Source organism: Nanorana parkeri, unplaced genomic scaffold, assembly GCF_000935625.1.
Source record: "Nanorana parkeri isolate BGI_ZX_2015 unplaced genomic scaffold, ASM93562v1 scaffold629, whole genome shotgun sequence".
Taxonomy (NCBI): domain Eukaryota; kingdom Metazoa; phylum Chordata; class Amphibia; order Anura; family Dicroglossidae; genus Nanorana; species Nanorana parkeri.
This window is the reverse complement of record NW_017306897.1, coordinates 852,280-864,372: the sequence shown is the minus strand read 5'-3', so window position 1 is coordinate 864,372 and position 12,093 is coordinate 852,280. Positions and strand designations below refer to the sequence as shown.

Genomic DNA, 12,093 nt, shown 5'->3' with positions numbered 1-12,093 from the left:
CATTGGTGCAGTAACTTCTCAATGGCGCGGTGGAGCAAACCGATCAATTAGAGGATCATCAATGATCGGAATGGAACGGCAGAGTTGGAAATCCAGTTCCTTGCGTTCCGCAGATTGGCAGCAAACTTCCACAAGTGTTCCTGTAGATGTGAATGGCCGCTCTGTGATATCTGTTTGTTCTGCAGCTCTGCGAAAGGCAGTTCACTTTTTTTCAGCCCTTCTTGTTTCCTTTCAAAAACAGTCTGAGCACTCAGTGGCTGTCAGACAGAATGAGGTCACATTTCCTGTTACACTTCAGCTCTGATCCGAGGCATTCTCAGAGATCAGCTGCAACAGATGTAGCTGGACTAGATACGCTAACATATGATGCCATCAGCCAGCTTACAAATTGTTTGATAGTTACAACAATCGTTCCATTGTCCTCAGCCAATTTTTATTACTGTGCATCAAAAAAGGTCCATTGATGTATATACTGTAGTATCATCTTCATGAGATGAATTGCCTATAAGAGGTTTTAGGTTGTATCTAGAGCAAAGGTGTCTTATGTTGACGTTTACCATTCCTTAGATGTGGTGACTGCATTAGTTTTCATTTCAAGGGCTTTTTTTTCCTTAAAGTGACACTAAACTCAGGCGGTTAGGGCAGGTTCACACCACAAAGGCTGCGTTCCAGAGCGTTTGGCCACTGGAATGCACTGAAATGCAAGCCGGCCGGCTCACTGCGTTCAGGTGCGGGAGGTGGCATGGCGGTGAATTGAAGTCACTGGTACCGCAGCCACGACCCCAGCCTGCAGTGCAATCGCCCGCACCCGGAATCCGGGAACCGGCCGGCTTGCGATCCAGTGCGTTTCAGAGGCCGAACGCTATGGAACGCAGCCTTTGTGGTGTGAACCGACCCTAAAATCTTTAAAATACATCCAAGTACCTTAACTATTACAGGAATGTGTCTTATTTGTGTATCACTCGGCTGTGGATCCTCCAATCATCTCTGAATTGGTGCTGTCCTTCCTTCTGGAGGGGGGCTACTTTTGTTCCCCATGGTCCCTGTGTGTGTTGTAAAGTAGTCACCACTCCAGGCTCACTCCCGTGATGGACTACAATCTCTATACATATGAGTAAACTAAACATGACATTGTAGTCCATCACAGGACCGAGCTTGGAGTGGTGACTACTTTACAATAATAGTCACCAGGATCAACAGTGAACGTGAAACTTCCCAGATAGGAGAGCTAACAGAGGTACTAACCCTTCTACATTCTATCCATACCTCCAACTTTTTTGAAGTCTACATAATCTTTAAAGAAAACCTTTGTTATCAGAAGAGGTTTCCCCATTGGAAGATTTCCCTTCTGTTCCTGTAACAACTCAAAAATTTTGGATTTTCCATTGCTTTCTATACTAGAGTTAGTGGTCACCCGGACCAACATTGAAGGTGAATCTCCCCACTGGCCTATGTCCCGCACTGTTGCCTGTTCCAACCTTCATGGGAGAACAGGAAACCGGCCTCTCTTCCAGGAGAGGGTTATGGTGTCCAGAAGATTCTGGCTTTACCTCTCTCCAGAGGCAGCATGTTTCTCAGAAAGGCACAGATGACATCTCTCCCCAGAGGCAGGATGTCCTGTGGTTGAAACTTATGGACTTATGCTGCCTGAGAAACGCAGGTCCAGACCAGTTGGGGGACTGGGACCTAATTAGTCTACCTTTGGGAGGGGAGAAATGACACAGAGCCCATCGTGACCTGGGCTCCTGGAGGGGCCTGGCAGCCTGCCTCCTTCCCAGCAACTATGGACCTAGGATTGTGGAGCCTGGCCCTACAGCCGTCCAATTTGCCAATTCAATACCGGCTCTGGAAACCCAATGGTAATACCGATGGACTATCCCGCCAAACAGAACTGGAAGGGTGACTAACAGCATGGACATCCCCAAGTGGACCCGTAGAGGGTCTCACCGGGTCTGCCATCTTTTAACTTGGGGGAGCTATGTGACGACATGGTGATGAGTTTATAAGTTAAATGTGTATTGGAGTTGGGTTATGTTTAAGTGCGTTATGCTGTGTGACCTGGCTATGAAAAGACTATCAGCACCATCCCTCGTTATCTCCCTTTGTACTCTGAAGGAGTTCAGAATAATGACATTCTGGCCAGGCTCCTGCTATGGCTGCCTGGAGCTTGTTAGCAGGGGAAACCCTTTGGTGTTGAGCAGACCAATTGTCTGGGGAAGGCAAGGTGGATGTGATGGGATTATAATCTGATCTCATAACTTGCTGTATAAAAGTTTGTGCAGTTGCTCAATAAAGGAGAGTTTGTTTCACCCTACACTCGTGTCTCGACCAGTGACTGGGGAAACTGGGAGCTAAAGGTGAGCGGTTTGCAATATCTCCTGAGCAAGGAAGAATACAGCGGCGGACATACTCATCCTGAGTACGGGGGTCCATCACAAACACCACGGGACATGTCTTCTTCAATTCATCCAATACAGCAACATGGGAAAAAGTGAGAAATATGTTTGCTTGCTATGGGCAGCAAGACTTTTGTAAGGCAGGCCCAGTCGGGCTTCGTATTGTCTTAGCATGAAGTCATATAATTCTTTGCTATAATGGCATACTGGATCTGCAGCCTGGATGAGCTCATCATGTGTGTGAAGTTCTGCATTCCATATAATGCCTTCAAGATGAACATTATGGAAAATGTGGTTTTGTTGCAGAGACTTGTGGTTGTCATGGCGACAGGAGAAACATGTCAGTTTGCAATATAGCTTTCATCAGAGGTCTTTGACAAGTTGGGCCACCACCTGGAAACGGGGCAGCGGAGAAAAGAAACATAAAAACATATGAGATTGATGGCAGTAAAAGACCATGTGGCCCCTTTTTGACCTTTTTAACCTTTTCTGTCTAGATCTATGCTCGTCCCAAGCATGTTTTGCTCTTGGGGCCAGAATACAGATGATACATACTCCCCTGATCCTTGGTCCTGCGGCGGACAACACTCACCCCTCTTCCCCCCCGCGCGCTCCGGGCTCCGGTCGTGGTATGTCCCTCGGTGTCCTCAAAGTCTAATGCAAGTCAATGGACCTGCATTAGACATGATTAAGTCATTGAGGCTTAGACCTATGGAGTCCAGGGCAAAGGAGGCTGCATGGACCGGTCTAGGAGCTAGGTGGAATCAGAGTAGTATACCTGTAGGTAGGTGCAGTATGGCCAACGGCCACTAGATGCCCCCATGGGGCCCTGGAGATAGATGCAGCTCTGGCCTGGGGAGACTCTGTGTCCCAGGAGAGTTGATTTACAGGGGGCGCCCGAGAGGGGAAGTCAAGTTGTGAGCGTGAGGCAGGGAGGAGGTGCGGCATGTGGAGCGTGGATGCGACCGGGCGGGTAGGGCAGCGGCGAGCGTGAGGTGGGGAGGAGGTGTGGCGCGAAGCGTGTGTGGAGCCGTGAACAGGGCCAACCAATCGGAAGCCGATTAATCGATGATTGAAAAAGTTGACAACTTTTTCAATAATCGATTATGATCGATTATGTCGATTAGTTGTTGCAGCCCTAGTCTCAAGTGAGCTGTGCAGGGTCTCAGGAAGGCTGTGTGGGGTCTCTGGAGGGCCGTGCGGGGTCTCAATAGAGCTGTGTCGGGTCTCAAGAGGGCATTGTTGGGTCTCAAGTGAACTGTGCGGGGTCTCAGGTGGGCTGTGGAGGATCTCAGGAGGGCTGTGCAGGATCTCAGGAGGTCTGTGCAAGGTCTCAGGTGGGCTGTGTGGGGTCTCACAAGGATTATGTAGGGTCTTAGGTGGGCTGTGACCCCTCCCCACATGACCCTAAGGCCCCGTTCACACTGAGCGGTTTATGCCGCGAAATTGTGCATATCGCTCTATGTAGCTTGTCCAATGCATTTCAATGGAGCTGTTCACCTCTCACAGCTCGTCGCTCAAGCTTGTCCCTTGTTCATGACCCTTTTTTCCGCGGATGTCGTGCGATTCGGCCCCAATAGACTCTATAGTGTCGCGCAAAATTGGGCATTACCGGCGATATTGCGTGACTTTGCGCTACGGAAGGGTGACTTTTGCACTGCAAAATGGAAGGAAAGAATGATGTCACATCAAGATCGCTGTTGATTGGTTACAGCCCAATGTAGCAGCGACGAAGTCTCGCCCAAAAACGCGCTACGTAGCGCGATAAAATGTGCACTGCCGCTCAATATCACGCAATGTAGCTCAAAGCCACTCAGCGTGAATCGCGCAGAAAAACACGCAATATCCAATGTCGCTCAGTGTGAACCCCAATTATCCTAAGTAACCCTTGCAGCAGACTAGGTATCTGCTCGCTTTGGTCTGGGGGCTGGATTAAAGACGGTATACTAATCTGATTCCGCCTAGCTCCTCATTATAGCGACGACCCTGCACATGCCCATGAAACAGCAACAAACTTAGGTCTTCTTCGTTTCACAGGCATGCCCGATTTTACGTCTTGACATGTTTGGTATCTATTTACTGGGCGCAGCCGCATCTATTATATTTTATCCCAAAAATTGGGCATTATATTGTGTTTGTGCTCACCAATATTAAACTGAGTGTATTTTTTTACGAAACATAGGAGTTGGATAAAGCGTTGATCTGATATTCTGTGTCAAAAGAAATTGCGACTGCCACTATTTTATTCTACAGGGTCTCTTGTTGTCAGCAAATTCTCGTGGGATTTAACCACTTGCTGTCCGAGGCATTTTCTTACTATTTGCGCACACATGATAAAATATAACCTTTTGGCTAGAAAACAGCTTCAAACCCCCAAACAATGATATACGTCCTGAAAGCAGGGGTCCTGTAGAATAAAAAAATGCTAGTTGCAATTTTTTACATCGCACGGTTTTTGCGCAAATGTTTATCAAACCAGTATTTTTAGGAAAAAATAAACTAAATTAAAATTTAGTGCACAGAAACAGTATGTAATACCCAATTTTTTGGTACAATATAAAAGACGGGATCACGTCGGGTAATTACATACCAAACATGTCAAGCCTTAAAATTGTGTTCGCCCGTGAAGCCGCAAAAAAAAAGTAAATACCCCAAATTTCCTATAGGGAACATTTTAAATGTTTTTACCGCTCATCAGTTTAGTGCTTGATTGCCCTAGAATTATTGCTCTCCCCCCGGCGTTCACTGCGATATGTAACATGTGTAGCGCAATTGTTGTTTTTGCACGTAGGCACACCGACGCGTGTTTGTGTGTGTATCTGCGTGCACGTGAGGGGCGGGGGACTTCAAAAATTTATTTTGGCATTTTTTACATTTTTTTTATGTTACTTTAATTTTTATAACTTTTAAACACTTTTTTTTTTTTTACACTAACCATATTGCTACGGTATTACATAGGGGCTAACAAGCCCCCTATGTAATAGCAGATGGGGTGTGACAGGTACTCTTTAAGGAGACATCAGGGGTCTTTCCGACCCCTAATGTCACCTAGGAACCCCAAAGAAGCTGAGGAAGCAGATATCTGCTTCCACAGCTTCATCTCCTGGCTCTAAGAGCTGGAGACTGTGTACAGTGACACCGGAAGTGATGTAATGCACATCACTTCCGGGTCCAGTGATCGGAGGAGAGACCTGCTGAATCTCTCTCTGATCACTGCGGGGAGACCCGCCGAGCCGCTCCCGGGCACCGCACGGGGACAGCGCTGCCCAGGGAAGACATTGGCGGCCACGGTGGGGAGGTCGCCGCCGCACGGTACAAACAATCTGGCGGCTGTACAGACGCTGGATTGCTTGTACATTAACAGCCATCCCTGGCTGTTAAAAGCGACACCAAGAACACGGCTGCTGCAGCAGACGTGTTCTTGTTTTAACCTGGAGAACTATGGGGAAAAGCCCTAACTCCATAGTTCTCCTTTAACGGGCCGCCGTCTATAGACGTATTGCGGCCCGGAAGTGGTTAAGGAATCTTCAGGCCTAAAATGAGCATTTCAGACCTAAAAAAAGGCTCTGGCAGCATAAAGGTTAAATAGTAAAATAATAGTAAATATAAAATAAATCCCAGTGGTTATTAAGTACAATAAAGCTCTGTCTGTCTCATAGCAATGATATAAAATTAATATGAGTACAGTGTGGCATTACTGAGCCATTTTCAGTGAAACCATCACAGCTCTGAAGGCTGAAAACAATTTCCTGGACTGGTCAGGGTCTATTTATAAACAATTCACAGAGCCATTCGCCCTGCAAATCTCTGTGAACGATCGTTTTGTGCGAACAGAGGCAAAAATTAACATTTTTGGTAGGGATGCACCGAGTACGAGTACCGATATTTTTTTCCCAGTGACGAGGGAGAATGGAGCCGGCTTCCTGGCCAATCAGGAAGCTGGGCAGCGTGTAATGACTCGCTGCTCGGCTGCCTGATACCAGAAGCTGAAGTATCGGGCTAGGCATCGGAGCATTTGGGCGAGTAGGGGTACTTGGCCAAATACTCGGCATCTGCACCAATACCCAGGCCCGGATTTACTCCCTCTGCCGCCCCAAGGCAGGGTCCTTTAATGCCGCCCTCCCCACCCCACTGAAGTTTCTAACATACAATATACAAAAGTGGCAGATCCTTGGCCAGTGAAGGGACATGTTGGGTGCCAGTCACTTTAAAGGAGAACTATGAGGTGAGTGCTTTTCACTCACCTCATAGTTCTAGGCGACCTTGAGCTGTAGCTCGCTGTATACTGAGCTTAGGGTAACGGGAGGACGCTAGTTTGTGTCCTCCCGTTACCCTAAGGAGAACTATGGGGGAAAACACTGACCCCATAGTTCTCCTTTAGGTGCCTTTTTAAATGCTTTACTGAGTACTGCATAACTGGAAGAGAAGGTACACTATATTGCCAAAAGTATTGGGACACCCCTCCAAATCATTGGATTCAGGTGTTCTAATCACCTCCATGGACACAGGTGTATAAAATCACGCACCTCGGCATGCCGACGCTTCTACAAACATATGTGAAAGAAAGCGTACCGTGATAGGCTGCCACCTGTGCAATAAGTCCATCCGTAAAATTGTTAGTGGTATTATAACAAAGTAGAAGCAACCGGGAACAGCAGCAACTCAGCCACGAAGTGGTAGGCCACGTGAAATGACAGAACAGGGTCAGCACATGCTGAAGCGCACAGTGCGCAGAAGTCGCCAACTGTCTGCAGAGTCAATAGCTACAGACCTCCAAACTTCGTGTGACCTTCAGATTGGCACAACAACAGTGTGTAGAGAGCTTCATGGAATGGGTTTCCATGGCCGGGCAGCTGCATCCAAGCCTTACATCACCAAGTGCAATGCAAAGCGTGGGATGCCGCGGTATAAAGCACGCCGCCACTGGACTCTAGAGAAGTGGAGACGTCTTCTCTGGAGTGACGAATCACGCTTCTTTGTCCGGCAATCCGATGGACGTGTCTGGGTTTGGCGTTTGCCAGGAGAACGGTACTTGCCTGACTGCATTGTGCCAAGTGTAAAGTTTGGTGGAGGGGGAGATTATGGTGTGGGGTTGTTTTTCAAGGGTTGGGCTTGGCCCCTTAGTTCCAGTTAAGGGAACTCCTGCCTCCTCTGCCTGCCCCGTTCAACCTCCTCTGCCCGCCTGTTCCACCTCCTCTGCCTGCCCCGTTCCTCCTCTGCTGCCCGCCTTGTTCCTCCTCCTCTGCCTGTGTTCTATCAAAGATTGTGACTGTGTTAGAATGTGTGACCGGTGACTTGGCCACACATTTTAACGTAATCGTGCCCATTTTTTCAGCAGTAAAATATGTGACCGACAAAAGGTGAAGAATTCCAGCTGTTCCAGGGCAGATCGGCATCGCAGATGGTATGTGCAGGAGAACCGATATGCCCTGGAACAGCCGATCAGTCCTGAAATGTCACTTCCATCCGACTTTGTGACTGCGTTCTCACATTCCACAAAGTCGGATAGAAGTGACCAATCAGGTGTTCCAGGGCAGATCGGTTCTGCTGCACATACCATCTGCGATGCCGATCTGCCCTGGAACAGCTGAGAAAGTGTTGGAATTCTTCTCCTTTTGCCGGTCACATATTCCAAAAAAAGTGGGCGTGATTATGTAACAATGTATGACCACGTGACTGGTCACACATTCCACCGCTGTCGCAATCTTTGATAGAACACCTGCCCCGCTCCCTTCTCTTCTCACCCTTGCCCCCTCTGTTGCCTGTGTTCTATCAATCCCTCGGATTGATAGAACACCAGCGTCAAGTCACCCATCAACGGCTAGAAACAATAGCCAGCCTGCTATTGGATATTTTACATTTCATTAGCCAATAGCAGGCTGGCTATTGCATCCGCCCACTGCCAATCAGCAGAGGAGGACTTGAAGGTAAATGTCCGCCTTCAGTTCCCACCTCTGCTGATTGATAGCAAGCAGTGTGTAGGTAGGTGCAGTATGGCCAACGGTCACTAGATGCCCCCATGGGGCCCTGGAGATAGATGCAGCTCTGGCCTGGGAAGACTCTGTGTCCCAGGAGAGTTGATTTACAGGGGGCGCCCGAGAGGGGAAAGAGTTGAGTTCAGAGGAGTACAGAAGAAGTCTAAGACTGTCTGCAGAGTCTCTGGAGGGAGACTGTTTCTTGAATATAGGCTGGTCCATGGGAAGGACAGGACCAGGCCTAGGACTATGTAGAGCTACAAAGATTCCCTAGTTTCCCCACAGGGGGAAACCCACCGTGCTAGGACTGACAATGGATGGGATTCCGGAGAATAGTGAAGTGCTAGAAGACTGACGATATTCGCCAGTGGGCCTATGGCCGAAGTAAGTCGTGACTCTGGGCTGCACCTGGGCTGATGTACCTCTCTCTCTCTAAAGTGTATTACCATGCAAGTAACAAGAATTGTGCCGTCATCCCACCCGGGGGTGGCTGAAACGTATACTTTGTTCTGTTCTACCTTCAAGTAAAATCAACAAAAAGACTATCTGTGTGGACTGGTTCTTCTCCCTCCAACCTTTGAAAAGGTGGGGTTCAACCGGAGTGTGATGTTGGACTGTATCGTGGCTGTAACCATCTGAGGAGGGTAGGTGCGCAATGGGGCAATGCCTGACACAGGGTGCCGTTCAGGGTGGCCTTTCTCCCTAAGGGGGAGGAAGCGCCGAAGGCCGCAGAGGCGGTTGAAGCCATGAGGCCCTGTGTACGCAGTACTACACGTGAGGGAGTGTTTGCAGGAGGCCAAGGCCGTGGCCCCTGACCGTGGGGTGTCTGGTTTCAAGTTGCATGCACGGGGTTACCCAGCCAACCCAAAGGGAACACACACGCAACACCCCAAGAGTGAACCCCGCCTACAAGTGGACAGGTGCAATAGCCAGCCTGCTATTGCAATTTAAAATAACCAATAACAGGCTGGCTATTGCTCCCAGCCGCTGCCTGCTGACATTCAGCTGCCTCAGCTGTGAATGCACCGAGTACGAGTACCAATATTTTTTTTCCCGGTATGTCACACCAGTGACGAGGGAGCATGGAGCCAGCTTCCCGGCCAATCAGGAAGTCGGGCAGCGTGTAATGCTGCCTGGCTTCCTGATACCGAAAGTATCGGGCTAGGCATCGAAGCATTTGGGCGAATACTAGGATCGGTATCGATGCATCCCTTTTTTATACATTTCTTGGGATATAGATAGAGCTTTCTTTTGGTGGTTTTTAATCACTGCTGGGTTTATTTTTTAATTTTTTACTATATAAAGAAAAAAGTGCTGACAATTTTGAAAGAAAACTGTTTTTCCTTTGTACTTGCCCAAATACTCGGTATCGGCACTGATACTAGTATCGGTATCGGTGCATCCCTAGTTACAATGTTACATGGGGGACTAAAGGGAAAAAATAAACTCTTGCAGTGGACTTCCCACCCCTCTCCTGCACTGCAAGGCAGAGATGTGCGGTGAGGTCAGTAGCAGGTGAGGCAATCCCCGGTCCGCTCTAGGCCTGGTCACCGAGGTATGTGTGAAGGAGAGAAGGGGGAGACATGGAGGGGCCTCCCTGTCATCACTGATGAGCCATCTAGATGGATGTTGGCAGTGCTTTTTTTTTTTTTATTGAACCTATGATGCTTTGCCATTGGTCCAAACCATCCAAAGAGCTCAAGCCTCTGACTCCAAATCAGACGCTCTTGTAGCTCTGGGCTCACCGTGTTAGGTTACACAGCAGCAGGGAAACCCACTGCTGTGTAACCTCACTAGCTGCCAAAAGCAGAATGAAGTGCCGATCATGTGCCGACATGACAGGTTACCCAACGGGGAGGCTTTCCCCAACTCTGTAACTTGCTCAAAGCCGGTCAGACTTGAAGATGACAGCCTTTTCTTCCACAATGGCTCTGCCTCATCTTCCTCTCCTGACCGCTTGAAAGCAGCAGTAACCGGTCTTTATTACAGGAGGAGGCGAAGACCAGACCAGTCACCCTGCACAAGGAGAGAAAGCAGCAGTAACCAGTCTTTATTACAGGAGGGGGCGAAGATCAGACCAGTCAGCCTGCACAAGGAAAGAGGAGCAGTAACCATTCTTTATTACAGGAGGGGGCGAAGACCAGACCAGTCAGCCTGCACAAGGGAAGAGGAGCAGTGACCTGTCTTTATTACAGGAGGGGGCAGAGACAGGTTCAGTCAGCCTGTACAAGGAAAGAGGAGCAGTGACCTGTCTTTACTACAGGAGGGGGCAGAGACAGGGCCAGTCAGCCTGCACAAGGAAAGAGGAGCAGTGACCGGTCTTTATCACACTGAGGGGCGGAGACCAGACCAGTCAGCCTGCACAAGGAAAGAGGAGCAGTGGCCTGTCTTTATTACAGGAGGGGGCAGAGACAGGGCCAGTCACCCTGCACAAGGAAAGAGGAGCAGTGACCGGTCTTGATCACACTGAGGGGCGGAGACCAGACCAGTCACCTTGCACAAGGAAAGAGGAGCAGTGACCGGTCTTTATTACAGGAGGGGGCAGAGAAGGGACCAGTCACCCTGCATAAGGAGAGAGAGCAGCAGTGAGCGGTCTTTATTATTAATGTATATAGCGCAGATAATTTATGCAGAGCTATGGTGTGCACAGTACAGGGGATAGATTGGGGAAAATGTATCAAAAATGGAGCAGACAGAATCTTGAGCAGATGCTTATGGCAACCAGCTTTTCTCTTCAGTTAAGGTTTGAAAATGAAAGAGAGAAGCTGATAGGTTGCTATGGGCAACTGCTCCAGACAGTTTCGATGAATTCCCCTCATAGTCTTTCTATGGACTGTATACACGGCTTTGTTACAGCTCCTCTGTAATCGCTCAGGTCATATCTGCGGGTAACGGTGAGGACATGCCGAGGCCTGTAGGAAGAGACCGGCCCCGCCCACACAGCCCGGTCTGTCACATGATCACCCGGCTGATCTGCAGCTGGGGGAGGAGCCCCAGCGATCCACGCCGGAAGTCACTTGTTCCTCACCTAGGAGACGGCGCCCGTGCGTCCCAGTAGGACGCGTTGACCCGGAAGTCGTGCGTCTCAGGCCAGTGACGTCTCGGTAGATGATTGGTTGAGGGGCTCTGTGAAGCAGCGGGAGGGGAGTCCGGTGTATAAGCGACTGCTGGAGAGGATGAGGCTCCCCGGAGAGCGGACGGCCCGGGACTAGAGACAGGAGGAGCAGCGTCCCCTCCGGTCCGGTCTGCGCTGTGCGGAAACTGCATGGAGGTGAGAGACACCAGATAGTGAGGGAGAGAACTGACACGGGGGAGAGCGAGCTGGCACGAAGAGAGGTGACACCAGAGAGAGAGGTAGCTAGGTGTGACACCAGAGAGAGATGACACTAGAGTGAAGGGAAGTGCTGTGACACCAGAGAGGAAGAGAGAGCGGTGACACCAGAGAGAAGGAGAGAGAGATGACACTAGAGAGAGAGCGGTGACACGAGAGAAAGAGAGAGCGGTGACACGAGAGAAAGAGAGAGCGGTGACACGAGAGTGAAGGAGAGAGCGGTGACACGAGAGTGAAGGAGAGAGCGGTGACGCGAGAGTGAAGGAGAGAGCGGTGACGCGAGAGTGAAGGAGAGAGCGGTGACGCGAGAGTGAAGGAGAGAGCGGTGACGCGAGAGTGAAGGAGAGAGCGGTGACGCGAGAGTGAAGGAGAGAGCGGTGACGCGAGAGTG

At 49.6% G+C, this 12,093-nt stretch overlaps 1 protein-coding gene across 1 annotated transcript in view; it reads left to right on the top strand.

The window, feature by feature from the left end:
* The first annotated feature begins 11,461 nt into the window (after nucleotides 1-11,461).
* The window catches only part of PHF20L1 (PHD finger protein 20-like 1), a 105,861-nt gene continuing 105,229 nt past the window's right edge, over nucleotides 11,462-12,093 (top strand). The window contains exon 1 of the mRNA XM_018563078.1: nucleotides 11,462-11,642. Within this exon, the coding sequence (XP_018418580.1) occupies nucleotides 11,637-11,642 (6 nt within the window). The 5' untranslated portion in view covers nucleotides 11,462-11,636. The remainder of the gene's footprint in view (nucleotides 11,643-12,093) is intronic.